General features: G+C 40.1%; 1 protein-coding gene, 1 non-coding gene and 1 pseudogene across 9 annotated transcripts in view; 1 reads left to right on the forward strand and 2 right to left on the reverse strand.

Annotated features, from left to right (window-relative positions):
- Bcas3 (BCAS3 microtubule associated cell migration factor) overlaps positions 1–26,348 on the reverse strand; it is a 564,794-nt gene that overhangs the window by 90,241 nt on the left and 448,205 nt on the right. Inside the window, exon 24 of one of the 8 annotated variants that reach the window (XM_047542961.1) lies at positions 24,963–25,853. The exons of the other annotated variants lie outside the window; for them this stretch is intronic. Within the exon in view, the coding sequence (XP_047398917.1) occupies positions 25,669–25,853 (185 nt within the window). The 3' untranslated portion in view covers positions 24,963–25,668. Of the gene's footprint in view, positions 1–24,962; positions 25,854–26,348 lie in introns of those variants that run through there. 8 annotated transcript variants of the gene reach the window in all.
- Positions 21,898–22,595, forward strand: LOC124978970 (high mobility group protein B1-like; annotated as a pseudogene).
- Positions 24,249–24,323, reverse strand: Trnaa-ugc (transfer RNA alanine (anticodon UGC)). The gene has a single exon. It is a non-coding gene; the product is annotated as a tRNA-Ala (tRNA).

A 26,348-nucleotide genomic window follows, 5' to 3' on the forward strand; every position in this document is an offset into this window, starting at 1 on the left:
GGCAAAACATCACATAAGCACCAATCTGCAAGCTATGGTACTTGCTCAGCAAGTGACAACACAGGAACCGAGATCAGGGGACCCTCTGTATTCGCCCCACCCAGCCTTCCTTGCTCCAACCCCCAAGGATACCTGACCCCTCATTTCTTTCCAAACTAGGAACTGCTCCCTCTTATTTTTCCACAAACCTACCTGAAACAGAAGGAAAAATATAAGAACAGCTGGAGAAGGCTCAGTGGTAAGGAAGGAAGGTGGGGATGGGGTTGGAACTTATCTAAAGACAACACTGGGGCGATCTAGAATCCTGTCCCTGCAGGCGCTGGTGGGTGCCGAGTTCTGCATTGCTCCTAAGTGATCCCAGCAGCTGCAGCACGTTATATGTGGCAACTCTTCTAGGATCTCAAAGGGGTTTCAAAGTCATGCTGGCAGCTGCCTCCTGTCGCCCCACTCTATAATGATTGAACTTCTTGTTCCTTTTATAGAGTTGTTCTCTCCTAATAAAACACTAAATGCTGGTCTGAGCAACTGTTCCAGGATCACTAGATGCAATCCTCCCTCCCTCTTCCTCCTCACCCTACATGCCTGATATTTTCTATCACAATGGGCCCCTGTGTAAGTGGCTCTGTCACCGACACAGCCGCACAGGCAAACACATAGGTTTGAAAGTGTGCACACACAAAAAGACACACAAGCACTACCAAGCCCCCTTTTAACCAAACCTGAACTCCATATCCATTTCCAGCTATTTTAAGAGCTGCTACTTTAAAACTGGGCAACCGTCCTAAACACATGAAAGCATACACGAAGCACAAGCTGCCATAAATGAAGAACCGCAATTCATTGTGTCAGGAGTCTGCAGAGGTGATACCTTCAAGCTGTTTGTCAGAATAAAAAGCTGCGACTTGTCAGCTTTTGGATGGGAAGCACTGCAAAGCAAGCCATTTTTTCCTGGCAAATATGAACCACATTTGTAAGGTGTGAACTCTTTCCAAACTTCAAAATGCAGATGGAAACAACACCGATACAGGGATCAGCTCAAAAAGGATTCCTAGCTCATCTCAAATCTCACCATTCTTCTCCACATCAAAATCTTGGAGCTACAGAGAGAAAGTTCAGTATGCTTTCCTAGGTGTGGTGGCGCACATCTATAACCTCAGTGACTCAGGAGGCTGAGGCGGGAGGATCAAAAGTTCAAGGCCAGCCTCAGCAACTTAGCAAGAGCTTCTGCAACTTAGTGAGGCCCTGTCTCAAAATATAAAATAAAAAGGGCTGGGGATGTGGCTCAGTGGTAAAGCACCCCTGGGTTCAAGTCCTGCTGCCTGTCAAATTTTTTTTTAAAAGACCCTTATTCTGAAGGTTTCATGCCTATTTTACATTTAGTCTATATTTTCATATTTGACAGAGAATGGTGAGCTTCTGAAGAGCCGGGCTATCCAGCTTTTGTACCACTGGCAGCTAGGGAAGTGCCTTGGTAAGCCAGGAGTTGTTGGTTAAATGTTTGCTGAATAAACAAATGAAACCCTAAAACAAAATGGACTTGGCTCGTGGATACTTGGCTAAATTAGGCAAACTGAAAAAGGCTCCTGAACACATTTGTTCCTCAGATTCTGAATGCTTTTTGCTGGATTTTTAGCGAGGAGTCCTACCTTCTTGAAATGATTCTTTTTAAGTAACTGCCATTTGCGTAGAAAGGAAAAAACTGAAGGAAGCTTCAGGCTCTAATGAGAGCAGACAAATTAGAGACACCGTAAGTCTCTGTGAAGCGTTTAAGACCTCTCTGAAAGTATAAATTAAAATGCTGTGATTGGTGATTAAATATTTTAGTTCATGTTAATTTTTCATAAAGTGATAAACACTTTATTTAAACATTTTCCTTTCTATTACAAAATTTAAAAATACATAAACAGAACGGCATAAAGAACCCCATCTTCTCATCATTAACTTTGCCAATTACCCATTCGTGGTTACTCTGATTTCATCGATATAAACTACTTTCAACTTAAGCTTTATGACAATCAGCCTTTTGCCTAGTGCTCCCCAATTAGTTTATAATTACCACCAACTTCTTAAGTTTGGAGAAAACTCCCACTCAGAAGGTGGAAGTTTTGAGCCAAAATATGACATTTGACATGGTTGCAGCTGCTAAAAATGTGTCTCCATTAAAGTCAGATGAAGGAGATAAGCTCAGTCTCAGCCTCCAATGGGACACAGAGGTTGCATTTTTTCTTTTAAGTATAAAAGTGCAACTCTCCATCACCACACTCCCTTCTGTGCCCCCTTTCTCTCCCTGTCTCTGTCTGTCTGTCTCTCTCCACACACACACACTGTCTCATGGAGTAAGGACCCTAGTGAAGAGCGTGTACCCAGACACACTCGTTTGGTCACCAGCACTCACCCATCTCCCAGTTTTTCCACTCACACTCTGAAGGAACTTGAAGGCAAAGACACAGGGCAAAATAAACACTCCAACAAATTGATTCTAGGGAACAGACCTTTATACCTCTTTTCGTTTTTATGGCTTAAGATGGTGCAAAAATGTTACTTACTCCCTAAACAGTGATTAGTCTCTGTAATGTAACATAGCAGATACTTTCTAAATCCTTTTAGCCTTCTCCCCCTTACTGGAAAGATCATCATTTTTTTTTTTTTTATTTCAAAGTGGATTTAATAAAGAAAAGGAGTGCTGTTAAAGTAATACGTGAGGCTTTGACATTAAGCAGCGCAACCCTGCGGAGTCGGCAAGAACAGGCTCTCTAATCTCCAGTGATTTATAGAGCTCTTCCTTCATCTCTGTACTTGGGGAGGGCCAAAAAGTTTAGAGACAGCCTGGCGTCCCTCTTACTCCACACCACTAACTCCTGCTGGCCAGTCTGCCTGCTGAAACTTTTAACTCTTTAGCTGCCACTCAAACACACACCCATTAAAGTCAGTTTATTTGCTTTCAGAGGACAGAGTGGCCTCATTCTGCAGTAATGGACATGGAGGTAAACATCTATGCCTGATGCTGAGATATAATAAGTAAAGAGCAAAAAAAGACCTTAAAATCTAACTGGGCTCCTTTGAAGACGTGTGGAAATGATCAGAAGAGAAGCTGTGTGAGAAATTGTGTGAGTGTGAATTTACTGAGTCAGCACCCCCTCTCCCACCTAATGCTCAGTACTTGGAAATATAACTCAAGGTCAAAGTTCCACAACATGATAAGAAGTCAGACAACATGAAGAGTCTGCTATAAGTTGTTCCCACAAGTGGTCCAAGGGGTGGGACAGAAGGTGCATTAGTACTGGGCACCGACCAAGATGCAGTATGCACGGCCAGGGCAGCTGGGCCAGTGTGGGCCTTCTAAAAACGGGAGGAATTGAAGGAGTCGTGCTATGAAGCCAACACTGGTCATCTTAAACATTTTATTTGTTGATCGATAAATACTAGGAACATGTTTCTTCTCTTCACCCCCATCTTCCAAAAACCCAAATCTCCAGAGCCAAGGCCACCTTCAACACAAGGAACCCAAAACTCACCGGCCACAACCTAGGCCAAGCCAGAACTTCACAGACCTCAGTACAGTGCTTTTGCCCAGTGGCAAGGATTGGCACATGGGACTGGCAGCTCCCCTCTGGGAATCTCTGCACTGAAAACATCCAGGGAAACTTCTTGGTGCTCTGGTGGGCACACTTTGTGGTTGCCACATACTTGGCTTCTTGTTAATGTTAGTCAGACGAGGAGGCTCTCCTCCTATGCCACCGGGAGGAAAGAACTCAGCTTAGTGAAGGTCTTGGGCTGAACTGCATCTTTTAAACGATCAGAGCATGACATCTGCCAAATGGCTGGGAATCTGAAACAGGAGGTGCATGCCATCTAAGGCCAGGACAATCTGTAGCAGAGATGGCCCAGGAAAAGCCCTTGTACTCGATAACCTTGGGCCCTTGCTGCCTGGCCTGCTCCTGACAAAGAAAGATACAGAGCCCTACTTTAAGAGGCTTTCTGGAATCAAGTACAAGTGTCAAGAAGACTGACAAAGATCAATACTACATACTTCAGGGCTGGCAGATGGCAAGTCAAGGTCACAAAATTCACAACGGATAGTAGCAACAGCAAGCAGTCAAAGGCCTTGCTTTTTCACTCTCCACAGCCCATGTAACTTCATGGATTCAAGCAGCTGGCTGAGTACCTCATCTGAAGAAGGGGCTGGGGGGAAACTGAGGCAGAGGCAGGAGGCAACTTGCTTTAGCACCCACAGCCAGTTGGTGAGAAAGTCAGCCCCAGAGCCCAGACATCTGACCCACAGTCCATTACCCCCTGAGGACAAGTGACAGTGAGGTAGAGCTGTGGAGATATCAGACGGGAGTTTGAATCCAGGTTCCCCCGCAACTAGAGGACAGTTGGTAAATTACTCAATCTCTCTAAGCAACCGCTTACTCCTCAGGATGATAATTATGCGATCTATATGGCTGTGAAGATTACATGGGAGAATGAGCAAAAGCACCAAGAACAGTACCTCACACAGAGTGTGCACTGAAGGAATGTTAATATTTTATTGTTTTATGACTATTTTTTTGTCAGAGATTCATAGGCTGGTCCCACTCAAGTGGAAGGCCTACTAACAAGTGCACTCTTCTGGAACAGCATGTGGCCCTCGAGCTGAGTCCAAGCTGCTCTAAGCCAAGGCCGTATGGCAGATCATCTTCCCTGTGGCAGCCCGCCGCCATATGCTTCCTGATTTCTGCCATAGCGTGTACCACATTCAGTTGTAATTCATCTCTATAGAGGTCTGTTCCCCAACTAGATAGAGTTCTTTAGGGCTAAAGACAGGGCGTATTCCTAGCTGCATGTCTAGTGTCTGGCTTAGGTGGCCCCTGAGCATTTCTGAGTGAATGAATGAATGAATGAATATAGTTTGAAGGGCCTAGAAAGCATTCTTAGTCTTTCCTTGCTCTGGCTAGGGTTTGTCTCAATATGCTGTCTTCTCACTCTGGAAAGCTCAAGACAGAGTTTAGAGACCAAACATATTTACAGTCCAAACTTCTCTGACAGTGACCCCCCTCTGGCTGCTTCGGGAGGCACTTTCACGAGGTTGTGAAGTGGGTAGTTAACCGACCCCTTCTCGCAGTACCCACAGATCCCGGCACATGGTTAGTACTCTCTGTTGGTGTGAAAATCCCTATTATGCCATGTTATTTTTTGGTCTCACACCAAACAGCAGCATGCTAACGTGAGAAAATCTGGAGGAACCCCATGAAGGTCCAATTGTCAATGGCCTCCAGGGTCATAAACACCAAGTCACTTTCCTACCCCGCTGCCCATTTTCCAGGCTCCACCACCCAGAGGCCTTCCACCAACCAGTCATCTCCAACACAGGAGGAAGAGCCCAGCTACTCCTGCTTTATCAGGTCACAATGACTTTCAGATGCACATTCAGAGAAGTTGGAGGCAAGAGGAAATGTGTCACATTCCCTCCTGTGCAGGCTCACCAAGGACCAATTGCAGACTGACCCTTTGAATAGTGCAAAAGCTGCTTTGTAGAACCCTGTTGGTGCATGCTGGGAACTCTTCGGAGAAAACTTCCCATCAGTGGATTCCTTTGTTACACGTTTCCCAGTAACAAAGGTGTCATGATATTCTGACAGCCAATGCCTGGTGCTGGTTTAAGCCTGGGGTTTCAAAATACATAAAGTTAAATGAATTTTTCAATATTCACTTAACATTATTTATTTATTAAACAAATTTACCAAGTCTTAAAAATAAAAAACTCAAAAAGCAATTGGGGGAGGGCTAGAATTTATTGGCCAGAAGAGGACTCACCCAGAACAGGGGCCAGGAAAGGGTAGGAAGACGTGAGAAGCAGGGTCCTGCAGGCTCTTTACCTTTGGGAAACTGCAGATCCCAGCTCCCGGCTCCTAGCCTCTCCTCTCCTGGAAAAACAAGCCTTATCGGCCACCCACAGTACTTCAGTTAGTAAAAGGGCTCAGGAATGTAAATCACACTGGGGTGAAGTGTGATCCTAATTTGCACTTAATCAAAGCCAATTAGAGGTACATTATTTACACAAAGCCCATGCATCTCAATTATGCCTAGTACAATCCAAGACAGTTGTGAGTTCAGACCTTAATTCTGCTTAATTAGAGAAGTAAACATTTTCACTGAGTCAATCCTCTAGTCTAGTCCAGAGCCTATGGGTAAACTGAACCAAGCATGCAGAGCTTTTCACTTGAGGGCCAAGAAAGTGTAACTGACACCTGTTGAAAATGTGCAGAAAACAAAGATAAGTATTCAGACCTGGGGGAGAGCCTAGGCTGGCGAAACAGCAATCCTCGCTCTCATACACATTTCGTCCCACCTACTCTGCCATACACTGAATATTAATATTTTCCCCCTCTTCCTTTTCTGTGTCTTAGTTAAAAAAAAAAAAAAAAAACAGCCTAGGAAGACAGGCAAAGCAGAGAATTCAAATTCAGCTCTTCAGTGACACTGTTCATGTCCCTGGTTCACAGGGTCCCCTGGTCTGTAGACACCGAGGCAGTTTCAGGGTAGCTGATTTGAATCACTGGGAGGCAGGAGAGGCCCCGGGGTTAGCATGAGTTAGGTCACAAGACAGCAGCACACTCTGAGACCAAGGGCAGGAACCTAGGACAACAAAGCTTCAAGAAGCCAGATGGCCAGGAGAGGCCTTTCAGAACTTCACTCACCCTCTGTTCAACAAATTGGTGTGAAGCCTTAATTAGGTGCCAAGGAGGCATCTGCTGCCCCTTCTGAGGAGGCTCCAGGGCCCTTGCTTCGTGCTCTCCTAGCAAGGACCTCCACAGCTCTTCTGAGGATTCTTCTTCTCTACCTTTGCAACTACCTGCTTGGCCTCAGGGCAACAAATGAAAGTCCAGGTGGGTCAAAAAGCCAGATAGAGTGAAGCCGGAACAGAAGAGGAAAATGCAGCCATAGACTGCACTGCTAATGCAGGAGCAAAGGCAGCCCCAGAGGTCCAGATCTAGTACCAAAAGTATAATTAAAGGTGCCCAGTTGTGTTAGCTCAAGTTCTCACTGCTTAAAAGTCAATTTAGTTTTCCAGCCATATTTTGATACTGTTGCTCTCTAAATTAACCTGGCCATCCCTGCCTTACCTCTGCCTCCCCACAAGTAGGTAAAGAGAAGGAGAATGAAAATAATATGAAGTGCCTGGCACAGAGTGGGTGCTTAAACGTCTGATGGATCAGTTGTAGAAATCCACAACTAACTGGATTTATCGTTATTTTTCTAATGCTGGCATTTGTATTACAATGTTTATAAGCCTGTGGTGGTGCACGCCTATAATCCCAGTGGTCTGGGAGGCTGAGGCAGGAGGATCACAAGTTCAAAGCCGGTCTTAGCAACTCAGCAAGGCCCTAAGCAACTCACAGAGACCCTGTCTCTAAATAAAATATAAAAAGGACTGGGAATGTGGCTCAGTGGTTAAGAGCCCCTGGGTTCCACCCCCAGTACAGATAAAAATAAAATAAAATAATAAAATGATAAAATCTCTGAAGGAACTGGGTAGGACCATTGAATGTCGGTTCACCTAATTGTTTTCAATACATAAGAAATAAAGTGGAGGGAAATAACCATTACAACTTCTAGATTACAACATCATAGCATCACAGTGTTATTTAGATACAAGAAGCCAAGCACTGTTTTATTTTTAATTTTAAGAGGGAAAATTATAGTCCATAAATATATACATGTGTTTCCACTTATTAAAGATCATTTAATTACACATTTAGGATCTGGGCACTTCTCTGTATGAAAAGTTTACCTCAATAAAAAATGTTTAAAAATACACATTTTAGGTACATAAAGAAATTTGACCAACTCATTAAATTAGGATAGAAGTGAAAATACTAGTGTTCGAGTCTCCCAAAGGGAGGTGTGGAGAAGTCTGGAAGGGTTGGGCACAGTACCCTAGGCCAACGGACTCCCCTCCTTTTCATTCAACCCAATTCCTCTATTTTACGAGCAAGGACCAACTGAAACGTAACTTCCTTGAAGTCGCCATAGGTCAAGCTAGGGAATTTTCCCTCGCTGACACAGGAAGTCACATCTGACTAACAGTAAACCAACGTCCCCAAAGATCTTGCCTTTGAACTCTTTCAGCCCAGTAAAAATGAACTGGGTTTCTGTTTCTGAATATTATCCAAATATTGCACTTTTTCCAAGCATCCCACTCTTAGAAGTTACTAGTGTGGACCTTTGGGGAAAACCTCTTATTAGAGATTCATCTCTTCCCACCTTTTCCAACTCCAACCAAAGCTCAGGAAAACGTTCTCATTGGTAAAGTATTTCCAAAGTAGCAAAAAGGAAAATTTGCATTTATGAGGTTTGTTTTTTCCCGGAGAAAATTTCATTCTAAACCTGAGACCAATTATGAAGAAATATAACAAAAGCATGTATGAATGCATTCTTTGCACTTTAAAAAGCATTTTCTCACATTGATTCATTTGATCTTATTAGATGTATACAAGAGTTCAAGAGGTCAAGACACAGAAACTGTTTGGTTCAAAGTGCTATAGTTGTCAGTGAGGTCTTCTAAATCCAAATTCAGTGTTCCTTTCACTGTACTAAACAACCTAAATTGAAAGAGTTGTTTAGAAAAAAAGTTCTTGAACATCTGTTATGTGTACAACATTCTTTTGGAAAGGAAGTAACAGAAAAGAAGAGTAAATGTTTATCATGAGAACAAGTTTTAAAAACACTCTATGGCAAAAATATCACAAATGTGTTACAAGGTACTGGCAAATTTTAAAAAATGCTGTATATGTATCAAATAAAGAGCTAATGTGCTTAGTCACAGAAAGTGCTTCCAAATCAATATGAATGAATACCCTAATGAATATGAATCAATATGAATAACCTAATAGAAAAATGGGGAAAGAAACAAACAGAGAATGAAATAAATATGGCATTTAATTATTTGAAAAGATGTACAATACAGTCTATGAGAAATGCAAATTAAAATTACAATGAAACAACACCTTGAATCTCCTCCCCATTGGCAATGACTGAAAAATCTGATAACACTCACTGGCAGGGTGCTGAGAAACAAGCACTATATATCACGTTGTGGGAGTATAAATTAGTATAGTAACTACTACGGGAAATTTAATTACAAAATTACAAAAAAATCCCGAAGTCACATATCTTTTGATCTGGGAATTCTACTTCTAGGAACTAACTATACAATTGGCTAATTGTGTACAATTTTGTTATTGTAAAATCACACAAATGCCCAAAGATGTAAAATATTTACACTAGCACTGTTTACAATGAAAAATAGGGGCTAAGTAAATTTTGGAAAACTATATTATCTCTAAAAATAAGAAGGATATTCTTTAAGTATTAAAAAGGGAAAAATCTCCAAGATATACTGACATAAGAAAAGAGTGTACTCATGAGAATATACATATATATTCATAAGAAGGTATTTGGAGGGAGGGATACCTCTTGCTGAGCACTTACATACACATGCAGTAGTAGGAATATTTTCATATTAATATGGCTTTTGTTTCAAATACCAAGAAGTTTTGATACCAAAAGGTATACAACCACATACCAAGGTAAGTACTGTTGTTCCTTCTAGTTACACAGATCTACCCAAGCTCAGAAAACATTGTCACTTGCCCAGGGCAAAGTCTATCAGGACAGAGTTGTAATTCAAACTTAGATCTTGACTCCAAATTAGATATTCTTTATACTAGGTTAACTACCTCACATCTCTTTCCAGAAACAAATCTGATCACTCCCCTGCAAGCTGGATTCAGTGGCACTCAATGGACTCTTGGACTTAAAAAACTATAACTGCCTTTGAGGTGGACTATTGGTCACCTCTGCATCTATCACAAGAGGAATTGCAAGCAATTAGAACGTGCACAAACTCCTGTTCTTAAAGCGATGCATATCTTCTTTTATTCAGTGGAAAGATGGGTTGGGGGTGTAGCTCAGTGGTAAAGCACATGCTTAGCATGTGTGAGGCCCTGAGTTTGATCCCCAGCACCACATTAAAATAAAAATAAAAATGAACGGAGGGGCTGGGATTGTGGTCAGTGGTAGGTAGACCGCTTGCCTAGCATGTTTGAAAAACTGGGTTTGATTCTCAGCATCACATAAAAATAAAAATAAAGGTTCATCCACAACTAAAAAAAAAAAATCTATCTATCTAAAATGAATGGAAAGCACTCACTTATGTAGGGGGCGGGGAAGAAAACCGAATCAAAAGTAGGGTGGTAACTATACCACTTCCAGCCCTAATCTCACTTGCAGGGGAAATCTGGAATAATATTCCCTCTCTCTGGGCATCAGGGTCCTTCAGTGTGAAGTAGGGGGCTTGGACTATAAGGGCTCTGAGGTCCCTTACTGCTCTCCTCTTTGTTGGACTAGCAGGTTTCTTGAGTTCTGCTGACAGTGGGAAAGACTCATTAGAGATATGAACATTTAACTAAAGGAAGAACTCAGCTCTGGAGCCAGGCTAAATAAAGGGTTAACACAGAGAGGGAGCAGCAGAGGGAGGAAGCCAGTCAGAGGAGGCTTAGCACTGCCCAGTCATTCAGGAAGCCTGCAGCAGCCAAGCCCAACTTGGCTTGTGGTTACCTGCCTGGCTTTTATTTTTTTATTTTTCACTCAAGCCAAGGGACCAATGCCACCTCACCACGGAGGCCCAATGGCTTGGCCCACAATTTTAAACATGGTTTGTGGTCTACGCCAGGATGGACTGAACAACTCTGTGTCCTCCAATCCCTTAGAGGGATTAAGACTGAATGTAACATATGCTTATCCCAATGGCAGGGATGGGGACTAATGAACAGACATTGGGCCACAGCAAAATTAGACCCATAGTTTTTCTAAAAATATCTTCCACTAAGGACCCAGGGAAGTTTGTACAATGCAAAGTGGTGTTGGCTCTCCTAGTCACTGCAGGCTAGGCAGAAGCAATCATTCAAGAAGAACCCAAATGGTAAGGAGTGAAACGCAGTGCCCTGCTCCACAGGGAACAAGTGACTGAAGAAAAGGGAAAAACTACCCAAGAGTTTCTGTTCTGTTAGGTGTATTTGTCTATCCTAGGTTGCCTAGGGAGAGAGAGAGAGAGAAAAGGGAGGAAGGGAGGAAGGGAGAAAGGGAGAAAGGGAGGAAAGAAACCCACAGAGATTTATTGAAATATAATTCACTGGATGTGATAGCACATGCCTGTAATACCAGAGACTCAGGAGGTTAAGGCAGGAGAATCACAAGTTCAAGGCCTGCCTCAGCAACTTAACAAGACCCCATCTCAAAAACAAAATAAAATAAAAAGAGCTATGTACCTCACTTTACCCTCTTTTTTTTAATTGTAAACAAATGGGATACATGTTGTTTCTGTTTGTACATGGCGTAAAGGCATACCAATTGTGCAATCATAAATTTACATAGGGTAATGTTGTTTGATTCATTCTGTTATTTTTTCCCTTCCCCCCTACCCATCCCACCCCTCTTTTCCCTCTATACAGTCCTTCCTTCCTCCATTCTTGCCCCCTCCCTAACCCTAACTCTAACCCTAACACTAACCCCTCCCACCCCCCATTATGTGTCATCATCCACTTATTAGCGATATCATTCGTCCTTTGGTTTTTTGAGATTGGCTTATCTCACTTAGCATGATATTCTCCAGTTTCATCCATTTGCCTGCAAATGCCATAATTTTATCATTCTTTATGGCTGAGTAATATTCCATTGTATATATATATATATATATATATATATACCACAGTTTCTTTATCCATTCATCAATTGAAGGACATCTAGGTTGGTTCCACAATCTGGCTATTGTGAACTGAGCGGCTATGAACATTGATGTGGCTGCATCTCTATAGTATGCTGATTTTAAGTCCTTTGGGTATAGGCCGAGGAGTGGGATAGCTGGGTCAAATGGTGGTTCCATTCCAAGTTTTCTAAGGAGTCTCCACACTGCTTTCCAGAGTGGCTGCACTAATATTTGCAGCCCCACCAGCAATGTATGAGTGTACCTTTCTCCCCACATCCTCGCCAACACCTGTTGTTGCTTGTATTCTTGATAATCGCCATTCTAATTGGGGTGAGATGGAATCTTAGGGTGGTTTTGATTTGCATTTCTCTTATTACTAGAGATGTTGAACATTTTTCCATATGTTTGTTGATTGCTTGTAGATCTTCTTCTGTGAAGTGTCTATTCATTTCCTTAGCCCATTTGTCGACTGGATTATTTGCATTCTTGGTGTAGAGTTTTTTGAGTTCTTTATAGATTCTGGAGATTAGCGCTCTATCTGAAGTATGATTGGCAAAGATTTTCTCCCACTCTGTAGGCTCTTTCTTCGCATTGCTGATAGTTTCCTTTGCTGAGAGAAAGCTTTTTAGTTTGAATCTATCCCAGTTATTAATTCTTGCTTTTATTTCTTGTGCTATGGGAGTCCTGTTGAGGAAGTCTGGTCCTAAGCCAACATGTTGAAGCTCTGGACCTACTTTTTCTTCTATAAGATGCAAGGTCTCTGGTCTGATTCCGAGGTCCTTAATCCAATTTGAGTTTAGTTTCGTGCATGGTGAGAGATATGGGTTTAGTTTCATTCTGTTGCATATGGATTTCCAATTCTCCCAGCACCATTTGTTGAAGAGGCTATCTTTTCTCCACTGCATATTTTTGGCCCCTTTGTCTAGTATGAGAAAATTGTATTTATTTGGGTTTGTGTCCGTGTCCTCTATCCTATACCATTGATCCACCTTTCTATTTTGGTACCAATACCATGCCGTTTTTGTTACTATTGCTTTGTAGTAGAGTTGAAGATCTGGTATTGTGATACCCCCTGCTTCACTCTTTCTGCCAAGGATTGCTTTAGCTATTCTGGGTTTTTTATTCTTCCAGATGAATTTCATAATTGCTTGCTCTATTTCTGTAAGGTACATCATTGGGATTTTAATTGGAATTGCATTGAATCTGTATAGCACTTTTGGTAGTATGGCCATTTTGACAATATTAATTCTGCCTATCCAAGAACATGGGAGATCTTTCCATCTTCTAAGGTTTTCTTTAATTTCTTTCTTTAGTGTTCTGTAGTTCTCATTGTAGAAGTCTTTCACCTCTTTTGTGAGATTGATTCCCAAGTATTTTATTTTTTTTGCAGCTATTGTGAATGGGGTAGTTTTCCTAATTTCTCTTTCTGAAGATTCATCACTTATGTATAAAAATGCCTTAGATTTATGTGCATTGATCTTATATCCCGCTACTTTACTGAATTCACTAATGAGATCTAAAAGTTTTCTGGTGGAATTTCCTGGTTCCTCTAAGTATACAATCATATCATCAGCAAATAGGGATAGTTTGAGTTCTTCTTTTCCTGTTCGTATCCCTTTAATTTCTTTGGTCTGTCTAATTGCTCTGGCTAGAGTTTCAAGGACGATATTGAAAAGAAGTGGTGAAAGAGGGCATCCCTGCCTTGTTCCAGTTTTTAGGGGGAATGCTTTCAGTTTGTCACCATTTAGAATGATATTAGCCATGGGCTTAGCATAGATGGCCTTACTTTACCCTCTTAAAGGGTACAATTCAATGGCTTTTAGTGTGTGATAGAACTGTGCGAACATCTATTTTAGAACATTTTGATTACTACACAAAGAAATACTGTACCCCTTAGCTATCACCTCCCAGTTTCCCCATACTCCTAGCCCTAGGCAATTACTAATTTATTTTCTGCCTCTATAGATTTGCCTATGGAGGACATTTCATATAAATGGAACTGTACAATACATTGCCCATTGAGAATGGCTTCTACCAGTTACAAATATTTTCAAGGTTCAACTACACTGTAGCTTGAATAAACATTTTACTCCTTTTTATGAAACAATATTATACTATATGGACATACCACACCTTGTTTATCCATTAATCTGTTGAGGGGTAGCTGGGTTTTCTCCATCTTTGGATTACTGTGAATTATGCTGCAACAAATATTGATGCATGGCCATCTGTGTCACTGCTTTCAATTTCTTTGGATACATCATTCATAGGTCAACAGGCATTTGTTTCCACATTTTGTCCATTATAAACAATGCTGTTATGCACATTTGTTTACAAGTTCTTATGTGGACATGTTCCCATTTCTCTTAGGTATATAACTAGCTGTGGGATTGCTACACTGCATGGTAATTCTGTTTAACTATCATATGGTAATTCTGGTAATTTCTAAGGAATTTCCAGAGAGTTTGCAAAGGAGGTGAACCACTTTACATTCTGTGCAGCAGAGGATGAGGGTTACAACTTGTCCACATCCTTGTCAACACTTACTAGCACCTCTCTTTTTCCTTATTGCCATCCTAGAGGGTGCCAAGTGGTACCTCAAGATGGCTTTGAACTGAGTATCTCTGATGGCTAATGATGCCAAACATCTTTCCAAGTGTATACTGGCCATTTGTATATCTTCTTTGGACAACTATCTATTCGAATCCTTTGCCTGTTTTTATGTTTATTTTATATTTTTAAAATAACTTTATTTTATTTTTTTGTTTATTTATTTATTTATTTATTTTTATATGGTGCTGAGGACTGAACCCAGTACCTCATGCATGTGAGGCAAGCACTCCACCACTGAGCTACAATTTTGATGATGTTCAGTTTACCCGTTTTTTCTTTTTCTTCCCTTTTTTGTTTGCATTTGGTGTCATAGCTAAGAAACCATTGCCTAATCCACAGTCACAAAGATTTACACCTACATTTTCTTCTGAGTTTTATAGTTTTAGCTTTTACATTTGGATCTTTGATCGATTTTAACTGTTTGTTGTCATTGTTATTGTTCTGTTTGATTTTGGCACTGGGGATGGAATGTAGGGCCCTATTCATGCTAAGCATGTGTTCTCCCACTGAGTTATACTACCAGCCCTGAGCTCATTTTTAAATATAGTGTGAGGTAGTGTCAAACTTTATCCTTTATAGGTGGGATATACAGTTGTCCCATTATCACTTGTTGAAAAGAATTGTCTTGGTGACCTTGTTGAAATTGAGGCCTTCATGATCCTTTTCAAAATTGTTTTGTATCCCTTAAATTTACATAGGAAATTTAAGATCAACTTGTGAATTTCTGCAAAGAAGTCAGCTGGGACTTTGATAGGGATAGGGCAGAATTTGTAGATCAATTTGGGAAGTAATACCATCTTCATCTTACCAATGTTGTCTTGTGAGTTATAGACACCAGATAGTTTTCCGTTTTCCATTTTTTAGGTCTCCTGGTATTTCTTCCGTTTTGTCATTTTTAGAGTATACAGTTTAGAGTATACAGTTTGCACTCTTTTTTTTTGGTTAAATTTATTCCAAAGCATTTAATCCTTTTCAATGCTATTATAAATGGAATTGCTTTCCTAGTTTAACTTTGGTTTGCTCACAGAAATACATGTGATTTTTATATATTGATATTATATAGTGCGACCTTGCAGAATAGGCTGCTGTCTATAAGGTTCTGTACCTAAGACTATGAAGAAAACTACTAAGTATTGTGATGGTTTTGTACGGTATCAGCTTAGCTAGGCTAAAATATATTTTGACAATTCTCCTTCCTGTATAATTATGAGTTGGGGTTAGCTACATGAAAAACTTGTGAGCCATCTGGAAGGAAGAAGTACGGCAGTAATGAGTATACTCTGAAGGATAAATGGGCCACTGTATTTACTGTTGCCGATGTGCTGGCCAACCTGCCAGGCCCGGATAGCCCTGCAGCTCTCACCAGATATCCTCCTTCAGAGTCTCTGAGTCCTGGGCCAGTTGCATGTGCAGCTCTGTAGTGGAGAGGGCCAGTCCTACTGAAGGGCAGACACCTATTTTATCCAGGCTAGTTGCATTGAGACACACCCATGGGCTCCAGTGTGTCCATTCCTCTTCCACTTTGCATTGAGTTTTCTTCCCAGCTTCACCCCGACTTGCCTTCAGGCCCATAAGGAGAATCAAAAGCAATGAAGAGAATTTTTTTCCTTTCCTTTCCTTTTTTTTTTTTTTTGCAGTGCTGGGGACTGAACCCAGGACCTTGTGTGGGCTAGGTTAGCACTCGACCACTGAGTTACATCCTCAGCCCAAAGGTAACAGAATTTGTTAACTCCCACAATAACATAAGATCAAGCATAAGTCTAATCCCTACAATGAGTCGTTTATCAAATACATTTATAAATATCAAATATATTTAACTTTTTAAAGTTATTATGAATGGAGTTTTTTTTTTCCATTTCAGAGTCAATAGTATATAGATGGTCAATTAATTTTTACATATTGATCTTATATTTTGACTCTTTGTTAAACTCTAAGTTACTGTAACTTTTTAAAAACAAAATTTTCATATAGATAGTTATGCTATGTATGAGAATAGTTTTATTCCTTTTCTTCCAATTGGGATGCTTTTGGCTAGACCCTTGAGTACTTGGTTGGAGAGAAATGGTAAGAGTGGATATCCTCACTTTGTTCCTGGTCTTAGGGAAAGCATTCCATTTTTCTCCACTATATATGATGTTCGCTATATATGATGTTCACAGAGCACAACATCAAAGTGCTGAATAACAGATGAGAAACAAATTTTAAAAGCAATCAGAGGCAAAAAACAAATTACATTCAGACAAAGAATATGCTGACTTCTTGTAAGAATCAATGAAAGCCAGAATGACATCTTTACACTACTCTATGCTTTTTTTAAAAAAAAAATTATCATACTCTTTAAAATAAAGGTGAAATAGACATTTTCAGACTAATAAAAACTGAGACAATTCTAGCTAGCATACAGGGATTTCAGGAAATGGTAAAGGAAATCTATAGGCTGAAGGAAAATTATGAAAAACTGAAACTATGATCTACACAAAGGAAGAACATTGGGAATGGGCGCTACAGGAGTATGTACTGAACTAAAACAAGATATAAGCCAAGAAAGAGTACATGGGGTACAACAAGGCACGGGAGAGGGGGCGGAGTTCCCTAGCATGACAGTGAAGGGAAATCTTAAATGATGATCTGTTTCAGGTGTAAAGGCCAACAAGTTCAGATTGGGTCAGATATCAAGACATAAGGCAAAAGCGATCAAAACCCAATTTATCTGAACAGGGGCAGATCTAGTTTTGGGTAGCCTGAAACCTACAAAATAAAGGAGTTCTCACTAAGAAAAAGAAAGCCAAAATTGAGATAAAAATATGAAAGTAATTTCTACTTAAAATGAGGAGAGATCATTAAAATGATATATTTTTAAAGTTTAAAAACAGAATAATTATCAACAAATGCTGAAAAATTACCTAGTTTTTAAAAAATTAACTGTGCAAGAATATTTGATTTTTTTCTTTTAATTTTGGCTGCATATTCACAGATTCCTTCCGTACACACATAATTTTGTGGCAATTTCCTAAAGAAAAAAGAAAGTATTACTGATTTTCCTTTAAAAATAATTTGAAGACAGTCTTTCAACCAACAGTGCTTGGGAAAACTGGATATATATATGTAAAAAATGAAGTTGTATACATACCTAACACCATGTATACGTACAGGAATCACGTCAAAATGGATTAGTAATGGATTACTAAATATAAAGCTGAAACTACAGAATTACTAGAAGATAGCACAGGGGGGCAACTTCATGACAAGGGCTCTAGTAATGATTTCATAGATATGACATCAAAGCACAGAAGTCAAAAGCAAAAATAGACAAACTGGACTACATGGAACTTAAAACCCATGCAGCAAAAGAAATAAAATTGAAAAGGCAAACTACAGCTGGATATAGTGGCACACACCTATAATCCCAGTGGTTCTGGATACTGAGGCCGAGGATCACAAGTTCAAAGCCAGCCTCAGCAACTTAGTGAGACTCTGTCTCAAAATAAAAAATAAAAATGGCTGGGGATGTGGCTCAGTGGTTAAGTGCCCCTTGGTTCAATCCCCAGTACCAAAAACCAAACCAAAACAAAACAAAACAACAGAAAAAGAAAAGGCAAACTACAGAATGGGAGAAGACATTTGCACACCATATATCTGAAAAAGAAATAGTATTCAAAATATATAAAGAACTCCTACTACTCAACAACCACCAATAAACTAAATAATTCAATTTAAAAACTCCATCAAGGACTCAAATAGACTTTATATCTAATAATATACATAAATGGCCAAAAGGCATATGTAACCACTAATTACAGGGAAATGCAAATCAAAACCACAATGATATATCACTTAGCACACATTAGGATTGCCAACATGGAAAAAAAAAACATAAAAAAATCAAACAAAAAGTGCTGGTAGTGGTGTGGAGAAACTGGCCTGTGTGCCTTGGTGGGATGTAAAGTGGAAAAGCTGCTACAGTAAACAGGATGGAAAGTCCCCCCAAAATAAAAAATAGAAATATAATATAATCCAGGAATTTCACTTATGGGTATATATCCAAAAGAAATGAGAACAGAATTTGAAGAGATATTTCCACACCACGTTCACTGCAGCATTGTTTGCAACAGCCCAGATATGGAAGCAACCCAAATGTCCATCCATGACAAATGTATAAAGAAAATGTGATATATTTTACAAGGTGAAATTTTTTCAGTCTTAAAAAAGAAGGGAGATTCTTCATATGCTACCATATGGATTAGTCTTGAGGTCATTATGCTAAGGGAATAAACAGTCATGTAATGACAAATAACTGCATAAGTCTATTTATGTATGCTATCTATGGTGGAATTTATAGAAACACTATATAGAACATGACTGCCAGGGACAGGGCCTGGGCAGGGGAAATGTGCAGTTGTTCTTTATGGGTGTAGAGCTTTAGTTTTCAAGATGAAGAGGTTTTAGACTGGACAATAATACACACATGCTCTATTGCACCACTTAAAAATGGTTACGATGGTAAATTTTACATTATATGTCTTTCTACTACAATAATAATACTTTGAATCTGATAAAGGGGAAGCAAAAGAAAACTAAAAAATGAGGTAGTAGCAGGGGTTATTGTTTGCAAAACGAGAGGAACAGACAGAAACTCTCAGGTACTATTCAATTCTGCCTACCTAAATGGATTAAGGAATATATCCTAAAGATAACTCAAGTCTGAGTCATCAAGAATCTTTAGTTTATAGAAAATACTAATAAATGAATGAATAACAAATGCAAAACACAGAAGGATGGAAAAGCAGAAGTACAGAGTCCTTGAGAACAAATGACTAAGGATACTGAATGTCTGTGAATGACAGCTTACGGCCTATCTGTGGCCTGAGTGACATCCACAAGTGAGTAACAGTTTCTTTCCAGGCACAAAATGTAGGACATAACATTAAATATTCAAGAGATACATGACCCAGTTTTTTTTTGTTTTTTTTTTTGGGCGGGGGCAGGGTATGGATTTTCAGTTAGCTCTGAGCACATGCAAACCTATATAGGACAGGTTCTTAGGCTTAGAGGAGAATAAAGCACAAGAGAGCAGAGTCTTCTACCCAATGGTCATATTTCAGATCAAATGGTCTTTCTTACATAGTCCTTCCTGGCTTTGTCTGGAAAATTCCATGTTTCACCCCCTTACCACTTCCCCTTGAGTTCTGAAGCAGACTGTAAGCCTGTGGGCATCTCTTGCTTCTTGCCACGAAGCACACTTTTTGGAAACGTGGCATCCATTCATTTATTCACTCACTCGCTCAACCACCAAATGCAGCTAAGTGTTGGGAATTCAAAGATAAATAAAACCTGCTTCAACACGGCAACTGCTGGTAAGCGGTCTGAATGTTCCAGGAAACCAAACAATCACTTGATTATTTTCAAAGAAATAAAAGACCTAGCATCACTACTTAATATCTTTGAAGTTACCAAACACTATGGCGATGTAAAAATTAACTTTGCTTTCCTAGTAGAAAGAAGACAAGAAGAAAAGAGCCTTGCTTTTGGAACTCTGGCTCTATAAAGAAAGCATGGAGGTCCTCTTTTGAATGTATCTCTGGCTGAAGATAGTTCATCCTTGGCAATGGATAAGGGTGCGTGCGTGAGGACACTGTTTATTCAAGCCCTTCTGCAATTTACAAACTGAAACAAATAATAGTGGAGACATTTGCAACTATGGAAAAAGGGTGTTTACAAAGTGGGAGAAAATAGACTAAATAGGCTTAGATTACAGAAAATTTCTGACACGACATGCGATGGTCTGCATAACAGCAGAAGGTGCAAAGGGCTGTGAGTCAGCCTTACTGTAGCAATTAGATCTTTAAAAAGATTTCCTAAATATGTCAGTTTCAGAAACAGCAGCTACATGTAAGGTCATCTTTGTAAACCCTGAAGACACTGGACAGGAAAATTTTCCTAGGCCTCTTGTATTATCTCTTCACCGTTAGATACAGCTTCTCAGATACCATGTCTTGATCAAATGTTAAATCATTCAAGCCCAAGGCACTTCTCACACTTTCCTTTGGAAACTAATTCTCCTTTCCCAAACCTTTTCTCAAATGCACCAGCCATCTCCTTTGTCCACTGATGGGCCTGCGTGTGCTTGTCTCTTCCTCTTTTAAAGCCATCTGTCTCCATCACCCTTTGAACATTTCTCTTCTTAGCACTGAATGTCCTAACTAATGCCCCAAGTACTACAGTAAAAACAAGATCAAATGCTAAAACACAATCCTAACTTGGTGTTACAGAAGTGTTCATAAGAAAAGCATCAAATTGCTTGTTACTGATCAAAAGTAGTGTGCCTAGAATAAATATCACTTTAAAGAAAGTGAGGACAAATTTTCCCTATTAGAACTTGACCCCAACTACAAAAGCTTTCAAATGGATTTCATATTTTTACAAAAATAAAAATCAAACAATAACTCTTAGAATTGAGAAAGGAAAATCTTTTAGCATTCTTGAAAGGTGACATCGGGCTCTCATAGATGTCTTTTTCTTTTTTTAAGTTGTCAATGAACTTTTATTTTATTTATTTATATGTGGTGCTGAGAACTGAACCCAGTGCTTCATGCATGCTAAGCAAGTGCTCTGCCACTGAGCCACAACCCCAGACCAAGATGCTTGTCCTTTATGGAGGGAAAAGAGTAACTATTCCCAAGCTCAGCAAGACAAGATGTAAGTTTATAAGTACTTACTACAAAGTAGTATAGTCCAAGATTTCTTAGGATAAAGGCAAAGATCACAGTTATTAATTCTTTCTTACACAAAAGCCAGGACAGCACTACACACCCAAACGTTGGCAAACATCCTACTTGGTTGTGAGGGAAGATGTCTAATTCATTCATTTTCATTTGCTATAAAATGAACATATAATGATTTTAGATTTATTCTTTTTGCTAATCTGAAATGAACATTATTAAATGAGTCATATATACAAGTCAAAATTTTTTCTGGGATTATATAAGTAGATGTGTAACCGCAAGATCTTACAATAACAATAATAACTGCCCTTTAGATAGTCCTTACTTTGTGCCAACCACGGCTCTAAGCACTTTATGTATATTAACTCAATCTTCATAATAACCTTATGAGGATTCTGTCATTATCCCCCATTATAGATGGAGAGTAGACTGGCTCTAGAATCTATGCAACTTCACTAAATATTGAAAATTGCCCTCTGAAGGGTTTGCATTAACTCATACTTCTACCAATAGGGTGTGAGTTTCCACATCCTGATCCTTAGGGTCAGTTGTACATTTTTGATATCCTAGTATTAAGTACTAAACTTTTCCTATATGGATAATCATTTGTTCACCACAATTTATTGAACAGTCCATCTTTTAGCACTGATCTGTAATGCTATCTCAGTCACAAATGAAGTTTTCACATGGATGAGAACTTTGTTCCACTGTATGTCTTTCTCTGTAACAATACCACCTGCCTTAGTGATTATAGCTTTATCATAAAATTCAGAGGAGGGCTGGCTCCCACTCTTACAGTTATTGCAGCACACTGAGCTCCACAGAGCCAGCGCCGGGGCAAGTGAGAGCCGGACAGGCACTGGGCGACTCTGTGCCTCACTGAGGAAAAACAACTAAACATGGGCAAAGGAGATCCTAAGAAGCCGAGAGGCAAAATGTCATCATATGCATTCTTTGTGCAAACCTTGCTGGGAGGAGCACAAGAAGAAGCACCTAGATGCTTCAGTCAACTTTTCAGAGTTTTCTAAGAAGTGCTCAGAGAGGTGGAAGACCATGTCTGCTAAAGACAAAGGAAAATCTGAAGACATGGCAGAGGCAGACAAGGCCCATTAAGAAAGAGAAATGAAAACCTATGTCCTCTGAAAGGGGAAACAAAAAAGAAGTTCAAGGATCCCAGTGCACCCAAGAGGCCTCCGTTGGCCTTCTTCTTCTTCCGTTCTGAGTATCGCCCAAAAATCCAAGGAGAACATCCTGGCCTATCCATTGGTGATGTTGCAAAGAGACTGGGAGAGATGTGAAATCACACTGCTGCAGATGATAAGCAGCCTTATGAAAAGAAAGCTGCTAAGCTGAAGGAAAAATATGAAAAGGATATTGCTGCCTACCGAGCTAAAGGAAAACCCGATGCAGCAACAAAGGGTGTTGTCAAGGCTAAAAAAAGCAAGAAAAAGAAGGAAGAGGAGGAAGATGAAGACGATGAGGAAAGAGATGATAAAGAAGATGACGAATAAGTTGGTTCTAGCAGGTTTTTTTTTCTTGTCTATAAAGCATCTAATCCCCCTGTACACAATTAACTACTTTTAAAGAAAACAACTGGAATATAAGGCTGTCTAAGATTTGTTTTTAAGCTGTACAGTGTCTTTTTTTGTGTAGTTAACACACTACCGAATGTGTCTTTCAAAAGCCCTGTCCTGTGGTATTTTCAATAGCCACTCACCTTGCCTGGTACAGTATGGGGATTGTAAATTGGCATGGAAGTTTAAAGCAGGTTCCTGTTGGGGCACAGCACAAATTAGTTATATTTGGGGACAGTAGTTTTGCATCTTCAGTTGTGTCTGATGCACCTTATACAAAATAATTGTTGTTCAGTTAACTGAATACCGCTCTGTAATTGCAAAAAAAAAAGAAGAAGAAGAAGTTGCAGCTGTTCTGTTGACATTTTGAATGCTCCTAAGAAAATACAAATTTTTTTATTAGTTTAAAAAAACTCAATGGAAAAAACCTGTTCTGGAGAATCTCTGCTCCTTCAGATTCACATTCTACACTTCTCCACCTTGCTCTGAGAGGCTGATGGACAGCACCACCTGGATACTTTCTTCCACAATTCAGCTAATCAGAGTCTATGGCAGAGGAATGAAGGGCAAGGTACGTCCCCCTGGGCTCCCTCACGACTGTGCCCAGGTCAGCAGGTGCTTTTCCTCTTCTGAGGCCTGTCAGGTGAACCTCTTCTATGGATAGAGTCACAGCAATATCTGGGTTCTGATAACCCTTGCAGCTCAGGACCAGGGAGGCCAAAGTCATCTTGCTTTTGCTCAGTTTGCATGGTGCACCTTCCCCTGCTGGTTTCTTGCTTTTCCTTAGCTTGTTCACACCTTTGTAAATCGGTACCTCATTAACTCTAGTAAAATTCTTCTGTGTGTGCCAGTGGTTTCATGCCAGAACCCCTACTGATTCAAAACTTCATCACAGGCCAGCTGGATGTGGTGACAGTGGCACACACCTGTAATCCCAGGAATCTGGGAGGCTGAGGCAGGAGGATTACAAGTTCGAGGCCAGTCTCAACAATCTGGTAAGTCCTAAGCAACTTAGTGAGACCCTGTCTCAAAATAAAACAAGAAAAAGGGATGGGGGTGAGGCCCAGAGGTAAAGTCCCCTGGATTCAGTCTCCAGTACCAAACAAACAAAACTTTATTATGATTTTCATTAGAATTAATTTCTGGATCTGGGGACAAATGACATTTTTAAAATATGAAGTTTTCCTATCCATGAATGTGTTATTTCCATTTATTTAGGTCTTTTTTCATTTCTTCAACTTTGTCTTATAAATTTGTTGCACAAGTTTTGCATTTTTTTGTAAGACTTATTCCTGTTTCTTTGTGTTGCTGATAATTATTGCAAATAGGATCTTTTGTTCCTAGTGGATTATTGTTGGCATGTAGCAATAATAAAAAAAGATAAAAATGAATTTTAATGGTTTGTTGATTCTCCTGAATTTTCTTTTTCTTTTCTTACAGTGCTGAAGATTGAACACAAGGACTTATACATGCTAGGCAAGTATTCTAACACTTAGCTATACCCCCAGGCCAGTTTCTCTTTCCATGTAGCAAATTACATCAAGAGGTCATCCAGTCCCTTTCTTTCCAATTCTTTTTTGTTGTTGTTGTTGCAGAGCTGGGGATCGAACCCAGGGCCTTGTGCTTGCAAGGCAAACACTCTACCAACTGAGTCATATCCCCAGCCCTCTTTCCAATTCTTATTCTTACCTCTGGTTCTTATTTCACTGCATTGACTAGTACTTCCAGTATGATGCCCAACAGAAGTGTCGTTAATGTTAAAACCAAGAAACTATTAACAACACTTGTCTCATTTCTCCTAGATTTCTCGTAAGTAAAACCACCCTAAATCCTAAAGTCGGTCTTCCAGTTTTCTTTTGTCTTGAAGTTCTTATATTCAAATTAAAGTGCTCAGGACTCACACTAGCCACACAGTAGTCCCGGTAAATTACGATAGGGAAATGAGAAGACCTGATGATCTCAGGCTACGGTGAAACAGACTGAGGTGAGTTGCGAGCCTCGGTGTGGGTATGGCTTATTTAAAAGATGAGGTTCAGCCAGTTCAATCAGTGGTTACATGTAACCGTCAATTCATTTACTAGAAATCATGAAGATGGTCACATCAAACAGCACATGATTTACTATTTCAGCTTTTGAAACTGGGGGGAAAACATGCAGAAAAGAAATAAACAGCTTTTTTTTTTTTCTTTTTAATGAATGTAATAACAGAAGAGTAATGAGGTTGGAAAACAGATGTGGACAAAGGGAAAGCCCGTGCTACAGTGTGGGCCACACAATCTGGAAAGGAATGATAAAAAAAAAAACAAAAAAACTTTACAAGCTGTTTTGAGTCTTGAATTAAAAGGAGTAATCAAGCAAGGCTGACTTATAAAGGGTCAGGGGGTGGCATCCTGCAGCAGAGACTAAGCAGAACTCCTTTCCCTTAACCGTCCCCTGCCCAGTGAAGTCTGAGAAGAAGGACTTTCTTGGGTAGCAGCCTCTCTGAGTGTATTCCTGGTTCGGTGTTTAAGAACTGCCATGTAACCTCCCTGGCCACCCGCTCCCCAGGAAGGGGCTTCCCTAATGGGTTGGCCCTTTCCAGTTTGGTTTTAGTCTCTGGCTCTTTATATTCCAACTTGGGCACCTCAGTTGACTTCTCTGACTTCCAGGTGAACTGTGTCACACGAGATAAATGTTCAAGGCTGGTTTGGGAGCACATGCACTCTTTAAGTAATTTCTTCCCACGCCTTTTTTTTTTTTTTTTTTTTTTTTTTATCATGACTGCCTCAAAATGCATATAAAATCATCCCAACCAAAGCCTCATGGAGTTGCTGTTGTTTTTTAACTGCAGCACTACATATGTGGCAGAGCGACATGGTGGCATCAAGGCAGGGTGCGGTAAACAAGATAAAGCCTGCTCCTGTTCCAAGATTACCCGCACAAAGATCATTTTCTTCTGCTCCTGTGGGCCTTGCTATTAATGGCGCTTTATGGTGCAATTGTCAGACACTCGTCAGTTTACCAAACTGTGTTAGTCTGTACAAAGTGTCTCCCAGAGTGGAGCTGTGAGAAAGCAGTCTGCTGCTGTTGTCTGACTCGGCCTCTGAAAGCTTTCAAACTCAACTACTGAAGTCCAGCCAGCATCTAATTTTACCCGTGAGTTCCAGGAGAGAGTAAAGCTGGTGGGAAGATTACAGAGTTCCTTGAAGCTCTGACCTACAACAGGAAGAGAGTTGTCAGCCTTCATGTCTCTCACCCTAAATCCCAAGGAAAACAACAGTGGCAGGGCATTTTATAACACGTTCCCATTGTAAAATTGCATATTTCAGAAACATGACGCTGGTTCCCTCATTTTCCATAGACCTCGTGTCAGTATAAACAGATGACCTTAAATTGAGTATTTTTACTTAAGCTTTTCAATTCCAATTTGTCTAATGTACTTGGGTTTCTCTGGATTTTCTTGTAAAACTGTGGCCATCTACTGTTTTCAAATTGGCTAATGCCGCTACACATTCAGCTCAGATCCCTGAATTAATGTCCTGGGAATCTCTGGTAATGTTAGCGGGAAATACCACAGTGATTTCAGAGCTCCAGGGGCATTCTAAGCTTTCTGTAAACAGGGAGAAAATAGGGCTTTGAAGTTAAGTCTGGGCTTTGGCATTTAGTAACTGTTTACACCCTGGGCAAGTTACTTTAACTTCTGCAATACTT

The sequence above is a fragment of the Sciurus carolinensis genome, chromosome 3 (assembly GCF_902686445.1).
Source record: "Sciurus carolinensis chromosome 3, mSciCar1.2, whole genome shotgun sequence".
NCBI classification, from domain to species: Eukaryota; Metazoa; Chordata; class Mammalia; order Rodentia; family Sciuridae; genus Sciurus; species Sciurus carolinensis.